This window comes from Thalia democratica, chromosome 4, assembly GCF_965202585.1.
Source record: "Thalia democratica chromosome 4, ktThaDemo2.hap1.1, whole genome shotgun sequence".
Classification (NCBI taxonomy): Eukaryota; Metazoa; Chordata; class Thaliacea; order Salpida; family Salpidae; genus Thalia; species Thalia democratica.
In genome coordinates, this window is record NC_139168.1 from 50,518,508 (window position 1) to 50,542,993 (window position 24,486).

At 25.0% G+C, this 24,486-nt stretch overlaps 1 protein-coding gene across 1 annotated transcript; it reads right to left on the reverse strand.

Annotated features, from left to right (window-relative positions):
- Nucleotides 1-3,324: 3,324 nt before the first annotated feature.
- On the reverse strand, nt 3,325-7,577 carry LOC145834408 (vacuolar protein sorting-associated protein 45-like). The gene is made up of 2 exons (XM_082941832.1): nt 7,016-7,577; nt 3,325-4,605 (listed from the first exon to the last, which is right to left on the reverse strand). The coding sequence occupies exons 1-2, from the start codon at nt 7,549-7,551 to the stop codon at nt 3,486-3,488; spliced, it is 1,656 nt and encodes a 551-aa protein (XP_082797958.1). The 5' UTR covers nt 7,552-7,577; the 3' UTR covers nt 3,325-3,485.
- Nucleotides 7,578-24,486: the final 16,909 nt, after the last annotated feature.

Consider the following 24,486-nt stretch of genomic DNA (forward strand, 5'->3'; position numbering starts at 1 on the left):
AATTTGACAGCTACCCATTGTTTTAATATATATTAATGTTTTACAGAACAATACTAGCTTAAAAGTTCTAAACTCTGCAATGATACCTTACTATGTAGAATAGGGGTGGGCAACGTACGTCAAAATTACCGGCCCCAAAACCTTTTTTTAATTTAAATGGAATCCGGCCCGCGGACAAAATTTATCCGGCTCGCGACTGGATGATCCGGCCCGCTAGGCATTTTCAAATTTTATATGAAATCCTACAAGCCAATGTAAATATTATAAAATTTGTACAAAACCTTTTTTTAATTATTTTCACAAATTAAACTGTAAGACTTTAAACTTAAAACGTTTTTTAAAATGGCTTTTAATTTTTGTAGTAATAAAAACACTCTTTTGTTATAGTACCTTGTTCTGTTTCAAGTCAGTTGAATTAATTTTTTCTCAAATTATCCAAAAAAAATTGTTTGCTGAACTAACTTTGATGATCTTACCTATCATAATGATTTTCATAAAAAATGACATGTAAAAAATTGATGTCTTTCCCAGATGTGTAGTGAGTTGTTCTATAAGAAAAGTAGTTTTTAATAACATTGACACCTACTTTAAGTAAAACTGCTCAACTTTACATTTTAGTAGAATATTCCAAGTTGAGACTACAGTTTGCACTCTTTTCTGCTATTGATATTTTAATTAAAGAATTTTTGATTAATTAAATTATTAAGTTTAATGATGACTAACTGATGACAATATTTCAAAACAATATCTCATTAACTTTAAGTATGATTTGTTTAGGAAATTTATTTGTGCATGTTGTAATAACAGTTTACAATCTAACAAAATTTTGAATGAATCTTTATAAGTTTTTTAAATTAAAATATGGTAGTTTAATATTGTAGTGTTAGTCAACTTCTGAATAATATTATTAATGTAACCTCGAGCCAAGGATTACCAAAATTAGATAATTTCGAACAGTTAAAAGTTTTTGATGTTTTAGTTTGAAATCTTAGGCTCAAGTAACTTATAATAAGTAAATTATTGTTTTTATAAAACTAACTAGTATCAATTCGGTCCATAGTTGTAATAAATAGAGAATTATGAGTACTTAATAAAAATTAACTTAAAATTGCACACTTGAGAACCTTGGTAATTGATTCAATCTTTTAAAACACTAGATCAATTAGCATCCAGCCGGATCCAAGTCTTTTGAAATTAGTTTTATTCGGACACGAAACCTTGTCTAAAATTAGTATTTAGCCGAATCCGGACAACATTTTTAATAAAGATCCAGATCTAAAAAACGATCCAACTGAATCCGGTAGATCACTTACTCGAAATGCTCCGGCCCGCTGAGGAATAATTTTTTTGGATCCGGCCCTTCAATTATTTACGTTGCCCACCCCTAATGTAGAACAATTAAAAAAAACATACTTACAAGACTGTGAAAACCTTAACTTGGAATTTTGAAAAGTATAAAGTTGGCTAAAAGAAAATAAACTTATATTAAACATAGATAAAACTAGAAGTATACTATTCCATCCTAAATAACTTTAAGAAAAATAAAGTGAAAATAGTTTTTAGAGAAAAATAACAGTTTTAAAAAAGGTAAAAAGCTACATGTATTTTGGTGTAATAATATTTAGTAGTTAAAACTGAACAGAACACATAGGAAAGGTAAAAACTAAATTGTTAAAGGCAATTGGTGCTCTTTTTAAGACAAGGGACTTTTTAGGTGAGAAATCTTTGTACTTTATTTTAAATTCACTTTTCATAACTCGAATAATTTACGGTCTGTTTTGTTGGGTAGAACTAATACAATTAAAGTAAATAAAGTCAACGTTCTCATAAATAAAGCTTTTAGGTACATTCATTACAAAAAATACAACGAAATTATAAATAGCTACAAAATAACAAAAAAAAAGTTTTATCATATTTAAATAAGAATTGTGCGTTTTCATGTTTCAATAAAAGAAATTACTACTTAAATGGATAGGCAAACTGCAGCCCGTGGGCCAAATGCGGCCATCAAAGTCAAAATTTGCGGTCCGTGAGGTACTTTTTTAAGACCATACAAATAAAAGATTTTGTAATGAAAACTTAGAATTAGGCTAATAATTAAAAAAATACTCTTTACTTGTGCGTTGTTATTGATAACTTTGTCAAATTTTTTTGATTAAAACAGTATTTTATACTGATTATTGCAATTGTTTTAAAACAACTGCAGCCCTCGAAAACTTTTTTTCTAAATTGTGCAGCCCGCGAGCAACTTTGTCTAGCAAAAATGACCCGCGAGCAACAAAAGGCTGCAGACTTCTGCAAAATAGGTTTATAAAATTTTAGTACTAATACTAGTAAATTCTAAGTCTATTCGATGTTTAGTTATTTCCTAAAACTATCTATCATTAGCAAAAACTAGATATAAACTAATGAATAAACCCTATAATATAAACACAAACAAAATTTCAAACTAAAATGTATTGATTTTATTATTTACAGGGTTGCCACTTGTTTTTTCCAAATTTCTTCCAGGTTTTTAAAAATACACATTTTTGGGTATATTTTTAGTTTAAAGTTAAGTCTAAGGTAAGAAACTGTATTAAATAGTATAAAAACATTAAAAGGATAATGTAAAGCTAATTTAAATATGTTTTTTAATAAAAAAAAATTTTTGATGATGACAAAAAATTTTTATTCATATGATAGATTTTTTGAGTCAAATTGAATTTTTACTACTGAACATGTGAAAATTGTTAAAATTCCAGGTCTTTCCAGGTTTTTTTAGTGATTTTTAATCAAAATTCCAGGTTTTTCCAGGATTTTTTCAAAATTTCTCAAATTCCAGGTTTTTCCAGGTTATTTTTTCCTAAATTGTCAAATTCAAGGTTTTTCAAGGTTTTTCCAGGTTTCCAGGTTAAGTGGCAACCCTGTATTTATATTTAAAATTAATTACAAAATACTTTTTTTAATTAGGTTTTATTAAAAGTTCTTGATTATAAAGCAAGAAGTATTTGTTATACTTACTTATACAATTAAGTAGTTTATATTTAAAACTTTGACTTTTATAACTGTAATTAAAATATAGAAACAACCATAATTGAGCAAGAAAAACTAATCACAGTTTAGAATTGGCATTAAAATGAAGACTTAACTAAATATATTCGCTTTTATTTTACTTATATCAACACAACTTTAGAAAATTATTTTATCAAGTAATAAAGCATCAAACTTAAGGTTTTAAACTTTTCATTTATAAATGACATTGTTATATCTATACAAAAACTATCAACACATGTAATAAAACATTTTAAAATATTTCAAATATTAAAATATGTATAAATGCACAAAATAGTTGTTTTTAACTTTAAGATTATTTTTAGTAAGATTACCAATTTTTAAAATACAGATACTTAGATTTGTAAAAAGCCATACTATTAAATGAATTAAAAAACTTATTGCACCTATATGAAAATAACAATAATAAAAATACCAGTATATATAAAAAGTTACCTATTAAAACAAGCATGCAATACTTCCTCAATAAAAGTTTTGCTGTTGTGAACACAGGTCCCTCCTAAAACAAAGGTAATATGAGAGTTACAGGAATTAAATTGGTCAACATAAGCTATTTCTTCGTAAGTTGACCCACCTACAATGAAAATAATGTAATCTTTTATACAGCTTGAATTTACAGCATTTTTTCCCTTGACTAAAGGATATTGCTCTTCTTTTAGTCTTCCCGTACTAATTTGATCTATCAAATCTTTTAGCATATTTGGTTTATGCTGTGTATAGACGTTTTGAATATCTTGGACACCCTGCAAATCTTTAATGAAGCGTTTAGTGAGCGATTTTAAATTAGTTGAATCTGCTGTGGACATTGTAGCAAGATTGTAGTTTTTTAAAGCTTCAATAATTTCTTTTCCATCTTTTGGGTTAGTCCTATCAACTAAGCTGTTAATTGCATTACTTGTTTTGTACCTAAGCGAGTACAAAGCTGTTAATCGGAGTGCTTCTTTTGAGCTTACAGTTTTACTATTTACTAAGTTTTTTATTCTTTGCAAAACGTCAGACTGGTTATTCCCACAAACAATATCTTGTTCTAGTTCAGATATTTCCAACAAATTTTGTTCGGCTTGAACTCTGGAAAGCTCACTGACAAGAGTCACATGTTTTGACACAGTTCCTGACATTTTTTTAAACTGGGGATAATTTTCAACAAATCTCTTCATGTCATCTAATGACTGAACTTGCTGTTGGCTCTTGCTTTTTGCTTGAAACTCTTCCATCAGCATCTTGATGCTCACCCCTATCTCACCAAAAGTTTTTGAAAGATTATCCCTGTAGAAATGATCTTGCAATGGTGAGAGAACGATTTCACTGAGTTCTTTTGAAACATTTGGGTTCATCTTTCCGAGATTAACTCTCTGATTGTGAATACCAAATAACTCATGGGTCATTGCCTCATAAGTCCATTGGTTTAACAATGGAGTAATTGGATCGCTTCTTCTGTCAACAATAAAAAGCTGAAGAGATGAATTGAAGTCAAACAAATTTGTCTCCCTATTAATTTGATGGCTCAAACCTTCAGCTAACCTCTTGCACATTGGAGACACTGAACTATACCTAAATAAAAATAACAAATATTAAAATTATCATATAAAGATATCAAGTATAAACAAATTTTATAAAAGTGTGAATTTTAAAATTTACTTCAAGTTTTTCTAAAGTTCTAGGAATAGGTAGAAGAAAAATATATAAACTTTCTACAGGATCATAGTAACTTTTTAGAAACAAGTGACAAATTTTATTTTATTCAACAGTTTTTATAACTATTTGGCTAGTTTAAACTTCTACTATTGCAAAAAATTAGTTTATTAGAAATTTATCAGTTCATACAACTTTTAAGAAAATCAATAACAGTTATAATTTCTTTTCTATTAGATATATTAAAGGGCATAGGGGGGTCTGCCATTTTTTTTTTACTAAAATAACATTGGATCTTATATGAAAGCTTAAAGAACAAACAACAAGTTATTTTTAATAGAATCTAAATCTTATTTAACTTTTGAGATTTTGTAGTATTTATAAAAAGTTCCCAATACAAACATATGGACCGCAAATTTTTAGGGGTCAATTTTCTTGGAAACTGAAAAAATCACTAAAAATCTATCTTCTCCTTCATTTTTTTAGCTAGAGACCTCAAACTTTCAGGAAACGTTCCTTTTATAGTTTAAAAGACTTTGAATGTTGGAATAATTTTAAAATATTAAAAAATCACAATTTTAGATTAATAAAACAAAGGTTTGTAGTGATTTTTGTTCAAAATTTCAGGTTTTTTTAGCCAAAATTATCAAATTTGAGATTTTTCTAGGATTCCAGGTATTTTTGCAACCCTGTTAATTTGATGAGAATGTTTATAAGCAAACAAGGTATGAGATTAAATATCAAATAGCACTTCTTCTCAGACATAACTAAATTATTAACATAGTTTATTTAATAAATACAATACTGTTATTGTGTAACTTTAATCTAATTAGAGTAAATTTGGCTAATAGTTTCTCTGAAATTTTCGAGACAAAATAATTTTAAAATACTGTGCTTTATTATCAAGGATTTTATTTTTTTTATTGTAATAACTATCTGTTAGAAAACCCTGCTAGTTGCTGTAATTTTTTTTAATTTACTTGAGTCTTATCAGGGTGCCCATTTTTTTTTTACAAACTTCTTCCTGGTTTTTGACAGTACAAGTTTTCTTGGCAATTTTTAGATTAAATGTTATTTTAAGGTAAAAAAAAGTTCAAAATTATACAAAAATATTAAATATATAATGCATTACTACTTCAAATGTGGTTTTAATAATAATGTTGTAATGTTTAAAAAAATAATGTATACAATAAATATTTATATAACAATGCTTGACAATGCATAACAATGCTTAAAATTTTATTTAATGTATACTTTGACTTAGGCTACATTTCATTATTTTAATATGCTTAAAAAACTGACTGAGGATCTGTTCTGACAATATAGTGAAACTAATGTTTTACAAATAACCATAGTGTTGTATTAATTTTAATATATACAATGAAAATTTTTAAATTCCAGGTTAATCCAGGACTCAAGGTCAAATGGCCATACTTGTATTGTGGCTTAAGTCAAGTGTTATACAAAGTATACATAAAATTTCAACAAAAAGTGAAAATATTTTTTCAAGTGCATATTTTGTATCTAATTTTATACCACAATATTTTAGACAGTTTGTAAAAATTCTTTACTACACCAAATAAAAACAAATTTCATTCATATAAATTTCATGCTTTAAATAAAAATCACTAAAAAATCTGGAAAAAACTGGGATTTTAAACAACTTTTACATGTTAAGTAGTTAAATTTTAATTAAAAGAAAATTGATACAAGGCTGCCATAAATTTTTTGAATTTTTTTCCAGATTTTCTAAATTCTTCAAGGTTTTAGAAAAAAAAAAAGTTATTTTGTTTTATTTAGGTAAAACATTTATTTAGGGTAAAAAAATGTCTTAAATAGTATATAGATAAAAATATTGAAAAAATACTATAATGTTACTTTTTAAGTTTTTAAAATAAATAAAATTTCAAACACTTTCAAAAAGACGCTTTTTATTCTAAAAAAATTTTTTTGGACTAAATGATATTCCTATATATATTTAATAAATATAAAACTTAAAATGTATTTTTAATCAAAATCATAAAATTATATATGTTATTTTTACCAATATTAAATATCATTTTCAACTTTAAATTTCAGTAATAGTAGTTAAGATAAGTCTTTTTTTTACAGTAATATAGTTTTACTGTATCTTATAAAATATACAATACAAAAAATAGATAGAATTTTTTTTAAATTATAAAATAAGTTATGTTTTTCTACATAAATTAATCTTAGTTTAAATAAATGTACAAATCTAAGATTAGTTTTATATATTTTTGATGTATTAGTAAACTTTTGAGAAAAAGTATTATAAATAATTTATTTTTTGTAAATTAAAAAAATATACCTAATCACTGGGTGTTTCTTAACTGAAAGACAAACAGCCATAAGACCCTGGATACATCTTTGCAGGTGAGTGGAGTTCCATTTAAGATTTATTGCACAATTCCATATGTTTTGTGTAAAATGGTGGCAATCAAAAGGATAGAAGTCAGCAAAAAGTTCCTGTATATCACATACACATTCTTGCTGGTCTGATTCAGCTAAAAGCTTAATGTCACTTTTACCAATAGTGTTGCTAAAGTACAAGTAGTACTTACCAAACCTAGGAAACTTGAGTTCATTACTTATTATTCTTATGTTGGCTGCAGTCGGTCTGACAAACACTAATGCTTTTACTTGTTTCACAGCATCCTTATTCAGAGACTCGATATTTTCAAACAAATAAACTTCCTTTTGCAGTATTTCAGACTGAGAAAACACCAAACTAACAATGCTAATTGTTTCTGAGTCCATTATAAATGCTTTCATACCAGGTCCACTTTCATCAATCATTTTTGTTACATAGTTTTTTGCAGCAAGAACAACATTCATTGTTGTCATTTTCAACTTAAAATTATCAATTTGAATTAATCTATTTAATTTAAACATTTGAATAAAATTGTTTGTCAATAAATTTAAAAATTAACTTTACTAAAGTTATATAAATATATTTTAATTATGATTAAGTTGATGAGTTTTGAAAACTGTTTAGTACTATTTATAGAAATATGTACCAATAACAAAACATGAGTCTAAGGAAACCCACTTTTTTTTAAAACTAGTATAACATAGTTTTGTTGGGGTAGCTGTCAAAGTTGCACAAGGGGACAAAATTGCACGAGGGCACAGAATTGCACTAAGATACTTTTGCACGAAGACACTTTTGCACAGGTTGAATTATTTTTTTTTTAGTTTATTATCACTGTTTCCCCTAACCTTTACTCTTAGTTGGTAACTTTTTTTGATTTATTTATTTATTATTATTTATCTTTTTTACATTTTTTTATTTTTTATTTTTTTTTTACTATCACTGTTATCTCTAACCCTTACCCTTGGTTAGTAACTTTTAATTTTCTTTTTGTTTTTTTTTATATTTTTGTTTCTGTTTTTTTTACTCTCGTGCAAATTTGTCTTTGTGCAAAAGTATATTTGTGAAACTTTGTGCACTTGTGCAATTTAGTCTTTGTGTAGTTTAGTTCCCTTGTGCAACTTAATAACCTCGTGCAATTTTGACCCGTTCCTGTTTTGTTGATAATGCATAACTTTTTATTAGTGACCAGAGAAAAAACAAAAACGATCAAAAATTTGATTGTTGTTAAGATTTTGTATGGGCATGTCTTAAAAAATTTTTAGATTGAAAACAAGTTTCTTAGGTATTTAGAGAGCTTATTAATGTGTATATTTTAAAAAAATACTTTATTTTTACACTAAAATTGAGCAGAGTAAAACTATGCAAAATAAATTATATTAAAAAGAGGTCCTGCTTTACAAGTTAAACTCCAATTCAGTGGAAAAAAAAAACATATTTTGGAACCAAAAATACTTCTAAGATAGCTTTAACAAAAAGTAAATTAATAGATATTAAAGTCAAGTTTTTTTAAGACAACAATGGTCAATTGCTTTCTTGTTGATAAAGCTAATTTGCGTTGCTTCAAAACTGTAATTTAGTTTAAAGCAGGGTAATGTTTAAACTTGCTTTCTTGAGCTTGTGCCATCCCTAAAAAATATAAAGAAAGCTTAGATTGTATAATTAAAATTTTTAACCAGAAACTTAACATAAGTTATTTAGACTTGCTTGTTGTTTTTTACTATTTTTCAAAGTATTGAATGTTGAATTCCAACTTTATAAATAATTTTATAGCATTACAAATATACATAAGTTTTATATACTATTTCATAAATTAGTAACCACCTCACTGTGGGCTGGCAAGTGGCCATTGACTATTTTCGCAACTAAACAGTTAAAGCAAAATTTTTATTTAATTGTTTAGAGCGGGGTTTTGTCTTTTAAAAACTGGGTTTTTTTCTGTTCTGCTTAAAGTATACTATTTTATTAAAATTAATGTACACAAACTTAATATTAAAGTTTTAAAACAATACAGTTTCAAAAAGTGTTGTAAAATTTTAAATTATTGTGTTTCATGTAAATATTTCATAGCAAATTGATTTTCTTTTTGCTTTAAAAATTGGCAATCAATGGTTAGACAAATAGGCTATTAACTTTAATTGAAAACTTCAACTTCATCTTTTAATAAACATATAACTTTTTTAAGTTAAATAACTGCTGTTTTTATAATTTATTCTATAAACTGTGATCTCTGTGATGTGTAAAATTGAGATAGGTTTACATAATTTTCTTTTAGTTTAACTTTTTTTGTTTTAAAAGATTTATTTTTCAACAATTTTTTTTTATTTAAAAGCTAAGGCAGCTAGAATTAAAAATGATGAATTATACTTGCTTGACCGTCAAAAAACGTGTATTGTTGCAGAGGGTTAGTAAGTCTAATGTTTTTCTTCCTTAGAAGAAAAAAAATAGATGAATCAACTTAAAATTGATTATTAGCTTTTATTATCTTTTACTCATAATTACTTTTTGTTTTTACTATAACGCTTTTCTAATTTATTATGCATCGCATAATAAACAGCAATTTTACTATTTTATGAAAAAAATAATTTTTTGTACTTATCTGCATGTTTACAGAAAAATCTTGCCTAACATGTCCAGTTAAGTGAACAAGCATTATACTACAAAATAAAACTTTAATTTTAAAATCCCCTATTTTAAATTAGAGTTCTTATAAACTATCTATCAGGGTCGAGCCAAACTCTGTTTTAAAAATAAAAAAAATATTAATTTTAAAAAGGAATAAAAAAAAATTAGTTTGAATATGTTCTGATTAATGTATAAATTTTAACAAAATTTACCACACACAAAGTAAAAAAAACTTGCTATTAATTAAAAATTTTAAAAAAGTACACAATATCAAAGAACTTAAAAACTTTTCTTTTTTACTAAGAAAATAACTGTTTTTAAAATAAGGTTATATAAATTGAAAAGTGATTTAGATAAATATTTAACTATATTCTTTTTTTTTTTTTCTTTTTCTAACATTCTAAATATATTTCATTTAGTAGTATTTTATTAATGGCTGTTTAAAGATCAACTGTTCTATTATTCATAATCATAAGTATACTATACTTATACTTTTTAACAATTTTTTTTAATATTCTAGAAATTCTAAAATGATGATTACATAACACCCAAACTATAACATGTGATGATTTAATTTTTATTTAAGAAAAAATTTACATGAAAACTAAAAAAATATTTTTTATCTAGTTTGCACAGTTAATTAGTTTTTATTAATTACAACTATTTTTAAAATAAAACTGTCATTAAAATCAGATACAAACCATATTTAAAAGTATATTAAACTATTTAGAAGTATTATCTAGACTTTGACATACTTCAGCTTATGCTTTTCAAAAATTTCTAGTTTAAAATCAAAAAGTGTTTGATAGCTTTTAAAAACATACACAATAATAACAACATCTTGTACAGTACTTTTCTTTAATTAATCGACGTACGTTCTTTCTTGTGTTAAACAATTAACACAGCTCCACAGAGTTGTTAAAGGCTCAAAAAATTAATAAAGTAAAAAATAGGTTTTAAAACCTTTAACAACTCCGTAAAATAGTGTTAAAATTTTGATATAGAGAAACGTAAGTCAAATAAATAAATGCTTATTTTAAACTATCCGTAGTCCGTACCGTACTGTAACCCTACCCTGGGTGCCCGTTTATTAAATTTATTTCAAGAGTTTAGTAAAGTTTCTTAGCATATTAACTATTATAAAAAGCAGCATGAATAAAATTAGTTTTATAATAACAAATTGTACAGTATCCTTCTTTTATTACATTACACTGACATATGTTTCTGTCGGTTAAACGATTTAACACACTTCAACGAAGCTATGTAAAAAAATAAATACTGTAAGAAAAAAGTAGAAGCTAAAGTAGGTATATACATATGTCCATAAAAAATTAAAAATAATTCCTGTAGATTTTTATAGGTTAATGGTTAATAATAGATAATATACTTAATGTAAAATCCGACTATAATATAGTAATAGAATATTGTAATTATTAAGTCTAAATTAAATAAAATAAAGTAAAAATACAAAATTAAATAACAAATCATAATATTACCTACTTACATAAAAAAGAAGGAAGTACTAAAATTAAAAATATTTACTGGTTACTAATCATTGAAAAAAATATATTTAATAATTTTGTCACAATTTATATGAACATGAGGACTAGGTAGTTAATTTATACTACAAAGTTAGATAATTTATTCTTTATGTTTGGAAAAAAATAGTAGAGCGCATTATTTTAAAAAAGTAATATGTAATCTAACGTGATTAAAAAGTAAAACAACAAGCATTAATTATTGAATTTATAAATTAAACAATAGTAAAGGCAATAAAATCCACAGAAACTTATTAATCAGCTTTCAAAGCCCTGACCAATAATTAAGTCATAAAATTGGTTTCCTTTTTTAAAACTTGACACTCTAAAAAAATTAAATAGGTTGATTCAATATCAGGCAACAATCACCTGAACGATAATTTTTTTCAACAATGAAGTAAAATTATTTTAGTAAACTTATGTTTAACTTAATACTTAAATTGCATAGGTTTTTTATGCTTTTTAAATAGTTTTTTTTAAGATATAATAGTTTATGTAGGTAAGCTTTTTTTTTTTCTGTCTTAAAGTTTATTGTTAATATTTTTTGAACTTTTTGTGAAAAAGTATAAGTATACTTAGAAAAAATTGAACATTTGATCTTTAAACAGCCATGAATAAAATATTATTAACTGTAATATATTTAGAATGTTAGAAAAACGGAGAAAAAAAATAGCTAGGTATGTAAATCACTTTTTAATTTATATAACCTTATTTCATAAACAGTTATTTTCTTAGTAAAAAAATTAAGTTTTTAAGTTCTTTGATATAAAGTTTTCTTTTAAGTGTTAAATTACTAGCAAGCTTTATTTACTTCATGGGTTGTAAAACTTATTAAAATTTATACTTTAACCAGAACATATTTAAACAACTTTACTGTTTACAGTTGGAATTTTTTTTTTCATTTTATATGACAAATATAAGCATAATTATTTCAATATAAATTTTAAAATTAGATTACCTAATTGTTAGTATGTTTATTCAAAGTAGTTCATTGCAATAGTCAAACAACTTTTTTTTCGACTTAAAATATTTCAATTTTTTATCTATTTTTAAAACAGAGTTTGGTCCGACCCTGATAAGTAGTTTATAAGAACTCCAACTAAAGTTAGGGGATTTTTAAATTAAAGTTTTATTTTGTAGTAAAATGCTAATCTCTTAACTGGACATGTTAGGCAAGATTTTTCTGTAAACATGCAGATAAGTACAAAAAATTAATTTTTCATAAAATAGTAAAATTGCTGTTTATTATGCAATGCATAATAGTAAAAACAAAAAATTATTATCAGTAAAAGATAATAAAATTATAAATAATAAAAGCTAAATTTTAAGTTGATTTATTTAGTTTTTTCATCTAAGGAAGAAAAACATTAGACTTTCTAACCCTCTGCAACGATATACGTTTTGTGAGGGTCAAGCAAGTAAATTTCATCATTTGTAATTCCACCTACCCTTACTTTTAATTGAAAACAATTTGTTGAAAAAAAAATCTTTAAAACAAAAAAAGTTAAACTAAATGAAAAATTTGTAAAACTATCTCCAGTTTTGAACAAAGTATGAATGTAAGCTTAAGTAGCATTATAACGTCATATAAATGAACTAAATTTTACAAATTAAAAATGTGAACGCTCACAACTTAGGTCAATGGATTGGTGCAGAGAAAGACCTTTTGGCAATTGAACTGCACACCATTTACTTGTAAGTAATATTTTGAGCTAACATTTTAACAATTATAAAAAAATAAAAACAAAAAACTTATAAAGTAATTATATATACATTAAAAGTTTTCTTTATTATTATTTTTCTTTTTTAAGTTTAAAAATGCTAAGCACCCATTTTTAACCCATTACTGCCAATGGCCATAGAAACCAAAGTTTCTACACCGTCTTCTCCCCTAGATTTTGATTTTTATGATCATTTACATTCACTTTTTTTTTTGTTGCCCTCTCTACAAGAGCAAATACAAAAATGCAACAAATATCTCAAAATTAAATAAGAGGGGAGAATTAGTAATGTCAGTATAAATAAAATATTTAGTATAGTCATACAACTGTAAGAGCACCATGTATTTTTAAGTAATGTCTATAAATTTCTAGTAGGTAGGTAAAAATTTAGAGCTATTAGATTTTTCAAGTGTTTTATAGATTTGTAAACAATTCAGTTTTAATCAATAAAATCCAGCACTAGTAATTGATGGAATTTGTTTAAACTACTTAAATAATAATAAAACTAATAATAATAATAATGTTCCTAATACTGAACAGCCAAACTTAAAAAATAAATAATAAACTTAACACATATTCTAGAACAATAAAATAATAACAAACTAAATTTTAACAAATAAAATTAAATAACCAGAATATCTAAAAAATATGAAGTTTATACACATAAATTTAGAATCTCTATCTTCTGAAACAGATTAACACTTAATATCTAGTAAGACAAAAAAGAAAAACATGAAAAATACACCTACTTGTTTAATCACACCATCAATGAGGATGAAACAACACTATTAAATTTTTTATACAAGATACATATTAAAAAGAAATAATAATAATAAAACCAATTTATTCCAATTCAGCTCTACTTACACCCAGTTTGTGAGACCAACAGCAATCAGCCCAAAATAAGTATAAACACCAATACAAAGATGCAAGTTTAACTAATGTTATGTAAAGATTAAGCTTGTTATTTTCTGTTTGTCTTTTAAATAAATTATCTCTCATTCTGTATTTAAATGCTCCAAGATAGCTCTGATCTTTTAAGTTTCTAGGCTATTCTTCCCATAGTTTACAACCAAGGGAGGATATTTTCTTAAGACCATAAAGACTATTTACTTTGGGGAAAAAAAATTTGTTTATGAAAATCTTATTAGATGATTTTATTAACGCTTGTAAAGTAAGGCTAAAAGTTAACTGGCAAAGTGTTTCTTTTAAACTTGTGCATAAAAACTCCTAACTCATATTTAAACACATTTTCAACATCTAAAATTTTCTTTTCTATTTTTGTACTGTTAACACTTTCATTCCAACCTTTAAAACAAATGCACCTTATTGCTCATTTATAAGTTTATCAATCTCAGTAGTATTAGTTTTACTTGCCCTACCCAAACACAACAAAACATATTTTACATGACTCAGCAGAAATGAATTAAATATATAGTACAAGGAATCTTGATTTAAAAAGTACCTCGTTTTGTATAAAATACCTATTGACTTCAATAATTTAGTTTTTACTGCTTCAATATGGTCAGACCAATTGAGGTTACTATCAATTTTAACACCAAGATACTTATAATTTTCTACCTTTAATGTAGATGAATTACCTATTTTTATATCTAAATTTGTGTTTTTCCATACTTCTATTTTACTAGAGTGAATGAGCATGTACCTTGTTTATCAGTATTTAGTTTAAGCATATCATCCTTTAACCATTTTGATATATTGTCTAGTTCTCAATAAAGGTATGTAGTGTCTGTTTTGTAATTGTCTTTTTAAAATGTGGTATATAATAATGTATTGTCTGCGAAATTTAATACGTTTAGACTGGTGTTGTTTTGTAAATCAGTTATATATACCAAAAACAATAGTGGTCCCAACACAGAACCCTGTGGCACTCCTACTTCTACACCCTCCCAATCTGATTCATGCCCTCCAAAATTAACAAATTGCTTTCTTTCAGTTAAACATAATTTTATTAACTTATGCATTTTTCTATTTATTCCAATATATTCTAATTTGTCTAACTAAATATTTCTATCCACACAGTCGAAGGCCATACTCAGATCTAATAAGACAGCACAAACTGCATTTCCATTATCAAAGGAGGACAATGTGTTTTCCACAAACTCTGACAGAGCTAAGGTAGTAAGAGTGTCCCTCCCTAAATCCAAACTAAGGAGAATTCAATATATTGAATTTAGTAAAAAACTTGTATAAACGACTATACATGGTTTTTTCTATAATTTTGTTAATTACTGATAAAAGTTAAATTAGTCGATAGTTTCTTGGAAATTTTTGTGAACCTGCTTTAAATATAGGTATAACCTTAGCTAATTTTAAACAATTTGGGTAATTACCTTCTTAAAATGCTTGATTAGTTAGTTCACTAATAAGTGGAGCTATATGATAGTTTATTTTCTTTAAGATTTTAATAGAAATATAATCTACACCACTAGATTTATCTGAATCTAAACTTTTTATGATACTAGTTATTTCATTTTCATGTACATTAAACCAGACAAAACTGTTTTAGCAGTTTTTTGGGCTACGAGTTTAGATAAATTTCTTTTTTTATATATGTTTGTTTTCCAATATTGGCAAAATAAAGGTTCAAGTTATTTATAATTTCATCTGGATCAACAAAAGGTTTTTTTATTTATTTCAAGTTTATGAGGAAAAATGTGTTTTTTTTCTGTTTGTTTGTAGTATCAATAATTACTTCCCAAGTCTCTGCTGAATTTAAAAAAAAACAATAATAGAGCATTAGTAAAAAGTAGTCATTAAAGTAAGAGCCTATTTGTAAATTTTTACCACAAAAACTTTTTATCTTTAGTCTAATATTTTACTTGAATATAATATGAGCGCAACTAATTAGCTAAACAAAGATATGAATGATCAAATTGATTGTTTAGTTAATTAGTTGCTCTCATGTTGTACTTAATTATGTATGTTTAGGTTTTTAAATATTTTTTGTTTTGTTTTTTGCCTGATTATCTAATTTCTGATGTAATTATAAGGCTATATAAATTTTAAATTTTGTTTATTTTGTTACAATTGTATCATACTAAATAAAATTTGTTGAAATATATTTGTGTTGAATAAAAGACTTTTTTGTGTTTAAACAATATTTTTAGCTGAAAAGTATCTGTGGGCTGGAGATTTTGGCTTTAAAGACTGCAGTTTGTTGATTCCTACTTTAAAGTCTAAATAAGTTACCACCATCTTGATTTCAATTTAATTAAAAGTAGTAGGTTACTTAAAATGTCAAATTGAGATAAGATATGCTGCAAACCATCTGATGACAAAAGTACAGTAACATCAACAAATAAATTGATATTAAAATTGGTCACAAATATATTTCAATGATTTTCTTCAGTGTGTTACAATTGTAAAAATAAAGAAAATATTTAACTTATATAGCCTTATAATTGCATCAGAAATTAGTTATCAAGCAAAACAAAAAAATAATCAAAAATCTAGATAAACAATTAAACATAAGAGCTCTAATTAACTAAACAAGGATAACAAATAATCAAATTCTCTCTGTTTACACAATTTTGTTTTATTTAGAAGAATGTATATGGCTTCAATTTTGATGAGGTCATAAATATTATTACAACTTCTTAGTACTCTAAATTTTATTTCATTGTAATTTTTTTCACAATTAGGATTTTTAATAAAATTTTCTGATTTTGAGGATCTTTTCATTGCATTTGAAGTTGCTGTACTAGTTGTCTTTGGTTGGTTGCTAATATGATCAATTGCACACTTTGGAATATGCTCTTTAATTCTAGTTTCGAAGTGCCTAGAGATTTGACCGATATAGCTGTTTGAACAACAGCATTCAAACGTGTAAACCACACAATTTTTAAACAGCTATATCGGTCAAACCTCTAGGTACCTTGAAACTAGAATTAAAGAGCACATTCCTAAGTGTGTAAGTGATCATATTAGCAACCAACCAAAGACAATTAGTACAGCACTTCAAATGCAATGAAAAGATCCTCAATATTAGAACATTTAATTAAAAATGTCTGAACTTCACATGAGTTCTGATACTATATTTATGTAATCACTACTTGCTTGAAAAATCAGAAGTGCATCTAATATTTTGTTTTCTTCAAAAGCCTACATGTGTTTATACTTCGATTTTATATAACTAGAACTTTCCAAATTAGGTTGAAATCTGTGTTTTTTTTGTAATTTTTGCCTTAGTTTGTGTATTAATTTTGAGAGCCCTGTTGAATTGACAAATTGATTGTAAATATATTTATGATATGACAAACTTTCTTATTTTAAAACTCAAAGATACAATATTCTAAAATGATTTGTTGTCAACTTATAAAGTGCTTAAGAGCTGTATAAAAACTTTTACTCTGTAATATTTTTTTTGAATAGTATATTAATAGCTTAGGTATAAAATCTGAAAAGAGATGAAACGAGTTAAGTATATTCAGTTAAATACCATGCCCATAAAATTATGATTTAGTAGATCAATACATTATATGCTAATATGAAGTTTCCTAAAATTTGACAAATAAGATTGAGCAATATTTTTAGTAAAGATAATTGACTTTTTAAAATTTGGTATAAAATATTTTTATAAACTTTATGCAACTTTTTCAGTGATAGTAATCAACTTTAAACTCTTAAAGCTAAGTTATGCAAAATGGAGATCTTGTTAATATTTTATTATTTTTTATTAAAACAATGTTTTAATTTAAAATGAATTTAAATTAAAACCTTAAATCAAAATATTAAATTTTGCAGGTAAAAAAAGCTTTTAATTTGTATTACTGATTTTCTCTCTTTTTACAGATTTTAAAAAGCAAAGATATATGTATATATAAGTGTTTTACATATATTACTATAAATGTCTTCAAAAACTGTATTTATAGATACATGTTGGAACTGTAATTTATTAAAGAAGTTCAGATCAATGAGGGATGAAAAAATTAGTTTTAATTCTAAAGTGAAGAACCATAATGTATTTTATCCAGCTCATAAAGAAGTTTTAGTACGAAACATTTATTTCAGCCACATTTTAGCTAGAAATAAAGAAGCCAAAATAATTGATGCCGGAGACATTGTAAGCAACATTATGCTAGAAAAATTTATCAATTATTTATACAATGGAAGCATTGTAATTGATGAAGACTCAGTTGTAGAAGTTGCCTTAACTGCAAACTACTTTTCAGATATTCCTCTATTAACTCACTGCAGTACTTACATTAAAAAGTATTTACATTTGTTTAATAAATCTGACTTATTAAGTTTTTCAATTCAAATTGGAGACTTGAGTCTTAAGAACATTGTAGATTCGTTTATAAACAAAGATTTTGATATGCTCTTTAGGTGTAAAGATTTAAACATCTCTCTTGAAAGTTTAATAGATTTACTATCATGTTCTGATCTTAATGTGACTAACGAGGAAACAATTCTAAACTTTGTTATTTCTTGGTATAAATTTAATACTGAGTCTTCTAACTTGGTGCCTGAAAGTTCATTACACAATCTTTTAAAAATAATTAGGTTAGTTTTTTAATCTACTATAGTTTTTACAATTTTGTTTGTTATAAGTATTTTTCACATCAATGTAAAAAATACTTAAAGTTATACTTTAATTTACTGTTATTAGATTAAAATATTAAAGTTTTCAAAAATAAACAACAGATTTATGAATTATAGAAGATTGCCATAGTAGTTTTGACAGTTTTCGTACTTAATTTAGTTTAATATAATCTTAATATTCAAAAAAACTTTTAGTGAGCCTTCAGAATTTTTATATAAAACAATAGTATTAAAGCTTGTGTTTACATTTTGTAATTTGGAGAATACAATAAGTTTTTAGTTCTATTGCTGGAAAGAATTTAATTGTATTTAAATACCATTTGCAGTTTAATATGAATATATTTTTCATTTATCAAAATTTAATAAACTTTAAGCTTTTTTAATCTACTTGATTTTTTTTTCAAAAGTTAAATGAAATATAAAACAGATTTATAGATTAAAAGAATTTTTAGAATAATTTATGACGCAGTTATACAAAATCATTAAAAGAAGCTATTCAAACTAAAATTAAGAAATAAAATTGAGTTAGTATATTGTTAGTACGACTATCTTTCCATTTCTATATATTTGTATATTTAGGTTTTTCTTTTTCAATGGGCATTGATTCCAAACTATAAAGCTCACCCTGAGTACACCTTTAAAGCACTTTGAAATTGTTATCTATATTGTAGTTTTGACAGTTTTCTTACTTAATTTAGTTTAAATAACCTAACTTATAGTTTGATACAACTTTGTCACAGTTAGTTTAGAAAAAAAATCTTTAAAATTGTTTTACATTACATTTAAAAAGAAAAAGAATCGAGTAGATTCGAAAAGCTTAAAGCTGATAAATTTTGTAAATGAAATATATATTCATACAAATTGCAAATGGGTTTAAATCGTTTTTTTACCAGTACCAGTAAATATACCATTTTATTTGTATTATTTGGTTTTATTATTTTTAATTTTTCACTAAGTATTTTTTTCTAAAGGTGAGAATTATTTTTTACAGAAATTTAAAATATGAATTTATAAAACTTTAGTTATAATAGATTATAAGTTTACAACAAACTATTGAATTTGCTTATTACGAAATTTGTTGGGAGGGAGCATTTTCTTATAATCTTTTAAGTTTTTAAAATTAATTTATTCGTATTCGTTTTCCTCAATTTTATTACCTCAAAATTTGTTATAATATAATATTCCTCTTACACTAAATAAATAAAAAACAAACAGCATAAGCAATACTTTGTTTATTTTGTTGCAAATATGTTTTTTACTCTAGTTCTATAATTTTAAAAATATATAATAATTTTACAATTAAATTTTGTTTTTCTCATATATATGGTAATTAGCCTGAAGAAATTAATAAAAACTCTTTAAAAGCTGTATGATAGTACATTTTTTCAATAAGAATATTTTTTGAAATGCACTTATTTTAAAGAAAACAATGAGCTCTTTAACTTAAACCGCTTTATCACTAAAATACTAATTGAAATATTCTATTTTTATATTTCATTGTTTTAATTGTCTCTTTACTACTTTAGTACTTAATAAGTATTCTAATGTAAAAAACCTGGCTATAAAAAATGTAAGAACAGAAGTAACATAGTTAGTAGTATTTATGTGTTCTTTGTTTAATAAATATATTTTGTTACAATAAGTATTTCGAGGTAATTAAATATAATTTATTTCTAGATACAGCCTTATCATGCCAGATTCATTAAGACATTCAATAAAAGACCTTCCTAAAAGTTTGATAGTTAGTTTTCTCAATTTATATTTACAAGCAATCATAGAGCCAAATGAAAAACAAAATTCGCGAAACTACAAAGAAAATTTGCAGGAAATTCCGAATAAAGCTAAAGATATGTTATTAAGTTCTATCAGTTCCGAAACACTGCAATATTACAGGAGATCGACAAAAAACGATAAACTGTTATACGTTATCTGTTTAAAAAACTTTTTTGACATCCATTCTTGGCGGCCTAATGTAGACTGATATATACTAAATTGAAATTTGATTACTTAGAATAGTTAATAGAACCTAAATTATCTTTAGTTTTTGTACGATATGAAAATTGAATTGATTTAAAAATTGACTTTTTCATATATGCATATTTCTTCAAATTTTAAAACTTTTTATAAAGCTTTTTTAATTTTAAGTTTAATTTTAATTAAGCCAACCAAAGTGAATAAATGAATAATAATTAATATTATTTAGTTCTTAGACTAAGAGTTACTAAAATTCTAATGATACTTTATAATAGTTATTCATTTACCATGATTGAAAGTTGTTCTTTGACAAGCATAGTTATAACCATTTGTTGGTGTTTATTAAGATTATTTTAAACGTTGATTACTTCTACCAAGTTTTTAGATTAGACTTTTAATGTTTTTTTATTCGTGTTAATTTTTGTTTTGCTCTAAAATATTTTATTAGTCAAAATGTTTAATAACTACTTAATTTTTTTTTAATTGTATCTTTCAAAATTTGTTTTTTAAATGCTTTATGCTGTTTAATATTTTTAATTGAAAATTTTGCTGTTATGTTTTTGTGTAACACTTAATTTGAGCCTGTTCTTTTTTACGTAAATAGTTCAGCATAGTAGTTAGAATTTTTACAAATTTTTACTTAAAATCTATTTACATTACTTTCACATTTATATGAGACTTTTTTTTAAATCTATTCGACAACTTAATACCTTTTTGGTATGAACAGAGCAACATGTTATGTATGTGAACAAAAAGCATAATTTTTTTAAGGAAATAAATTTTATAAAAAATATCATTTTACAAATGTTTATTTTGTTAAACTTGGAATTACATAACTAAACATGTTCCTGCAAAATTTATTTTCTACTGGAAGAGTAATTGAGCTGCAGTACACTGACAGTCAAGCAAAATCCATTGTAATTGTAGAAGTTATATCTGAGATTTTGTTGGCTAATAAAAATGATGCTAGCGTTAGTAAAGTGCTCTTTTTTGACTTACGTGGTCATTTTGACATTTTACATTTAGTATCTCATTTAGATTCTAAAACCGAAGGTAAGCTAGGTGAAGATGAAATAAAAAGGTTATTGTCGTGTCTCATGGTGGTCCGTGTAACTTCTTATGAAAACATGCTGGTTACTTTACATTCGTTGGAGTCTCTAATAGCAAACAGCAAAGACTTTGGAAATTTGATTTTGGATTCTATGTCTGCTTTTTATTGGTTAGATGTAAAAGAAGGTTTTGGAGACATGTATCTTTCAAAAATAGTTGACATACTAGACACTTTTCGATCAAAATATGGGCTAAGCGTGATTTCAACGGTAGAAAAATTGATTTCAGCTAAAAGTCCTGACCAAAACTTTGAGCCCTACTTGTGTCAGAAATGGCAAGATTCTATCGATTTAAAAGTTTCTTTGAGTATTGAGGGTAAAACCGAAAGTAGTTATTTTATTTTGAAAAAAAAGTTATCTGATGAACCTGTCGTTAAATTTACTTATATTGACAATATAGTCAAGTATAACTAAGAAGCTAGCACGTAGTATTGAATATATTCTAATTTAATAGTTTTTTTAACTTAAACCAAGTCTTGTATTTTATATTTGGTAAACATAACACTTAAAAATAAAATTTGACTTTAAATAAAAGCAAACAATGCATGAACTTAAATCCTGTCTATACCTTCATTTCACTAAAAAAAAAGGTTTTGTATTCAAATTATTGTTAAATGAGCTTTCTTGTTTAGTATCTAAATTTTATTGTGTATTTAAGTTAATAAAAAACGAATGTTAAGTAATTTTTTGAATTTGTTTATGTCTATTTTTCGTGAAAAAGAACAGACGTTGTTTGTAATTATTCAAAAAAAATAAATATTACCTTATTTAAATGTTACAGTAGTTAGCTTTATAGTTTTTGTTGAGAGTTTGTCTAACCATTATGGTCGGTAAAAGTATATATGTATATTATATGCCGGAATTCAAAATGAAATTACGTTGAATAACAATCATGGCGTCCGCTTCAAATCTAAGGCGCTTCTGATCGGTTTATATTTTGCTTAGCTTAGTTTCTAATAAACAAAACTTTTTTTATCTATTAATTTTATATATTTTGGTAATTAGGGATAAGAGTATATTTAATAAAATTTGTTTAAAAATAGTTAAGGACAATGCAGGGTTCGTGCGCGTCAGGCTAAATCAGTTTTTTTGAAAAAAGTTGAAAAACTTCAGGCTAAATCAGTTTTTTTATTTAAAAATTTGAGAATCCCAGTTTTTCTCAGTTCAAATGCTTGAAAATTTTAATTAGAAAAATTGAAAAATCTTTTTAAGATCAAATTGGGATGTGAATTTATTTCTAAATAAAGATTTAGTTGCTAAAGACAAAATCATTCAGTGTTTGTAAAAATAAATGTTTAAAACCTTTTGTTAAATCTTATTTTTTTTTAAGAATCTTCATTATTTTATTTTGAGTAGATTATTTACGTCATAATTATGAAAATTCATTATAGAAATACAGTTTAAACATTACAGTTTAGTTCAACAACTTAGCTATTTGTTTAAATTTGTTTACATCAGCTATGTTTTTCAGATCTTGATTGGTTGAGCTGTTTTAATTTCTAATTTAAAGGCTTTATACCAAATATTTTTTAGAATAAAACTTTTAACAGTTTATTCATATATTTTACTGTTTTTTTAAAGTTATTAGAGATAATCACAACACTAAAACTTAGATTTAGGATATAAGTACTAAGTTTTGTGGGAGTACAATTTTTAGGTACAATTCATTTTTCTTTACAACAACAAAATATTAAAGGTTTTTTTTAATTTAAGTGTAAGGTTTTTAAATCTGATATGACATCAACAATCACTGTATTTATTTAGAGTTTAGAATTTATAATTATGTATCAAGTTTAAGTATTAGTCAAAATACTATAATAAATATTTTTTACTTATTTTAATACTCGTGTTTAAGCATTTCATTTTTAATTTTAATAAAACACGACAATGTACGTCGTTTTATTATAAATCTTCTGGTTATAATGTTTTTAATTAGTGCTTAATTAAATTAAACAATTGTGTTTAGTAATGTATATTAAATTTTTACACTAGTAATAAATTAGATATATCACTTATTTTAAAACTTATCACTGAATTTGTTATGTTAAGAGCATAGGGTAGAAAATCACCTTTTTCACAATTTAGTCTTATTTTATTGTTGTAACTAAACTATGAGTTGCTTTTTACAGATTTTTAAAGCTTAAAATATTTTTGAGATAAAAAGTCGGATACTACAATAGTACTAATCAAGGCCCCCCAATACTTACAATGACTTCTAAAGGGTATTTTCCTTACTTTGAAAAAATGTCAGGCTAAATTGGTCTCAGTCAGGCTAAATGAAAAAAAATTCGCGCACGAACCCTGACAATGGCATAGATTTTATTGATATACTGCTTTTATTATCAATTTACCTCGTTTGCATAATTTTATGAATAAAAAATTTCCGAAAACATGGAACTGCAGCCTACCTAAATTCATGACAAACTATATGAAGATGAGGGAATTAATATAAAACTAAGCATTTACTTAAAACAATTGTGTAGTAAAATCTATGTTTATACACTTCATAAAAAATCAACAAAACTAAAAAGAAATATTTTTTAAAGCTCGTAAGTTTAGATGTAAATTAGTTAAATCTGATGGTAACAGAAAGGTTTTTATTGTTAATTGGAGAACAAAAAATGCGGTCTAAAAATTTTGTATAAGGACTTCGTGTACGAAAGAACCTTTCGGTTATCGAGTTGTACACCACTTGTTCTTAAATTTATTGTGAGCTAATACAAATTAATTTTAAGTTTTCAACTTCAACAAATAAATAAAAATACATAAACTTAACAAAAATTACTTCGAAAAGTTTTATTCAAAATGTACACTAAAACTTTCTAGTAACATACAAACGAAAATAGAGTCGAAGCTAAAACTTTAAAAAAATA

Excerpts from the sequence above, each read along its gene's own strand:
- LOC145834408 (XM_082941832.1), bottom strand. The coding sequence starts at position 7,551 with ATGACAACAATGAATGTTGTTCTTGCTGCAAAAAACTATGTAACAAAA. Across the intron at positions 4,606-7,015 it reads AAGAAACACCCAGTGATTAG|GTATAGTTCAGTGTCTCCAA; the intron begins GTATATTTTTTT and ends ATTTTTATTTAG.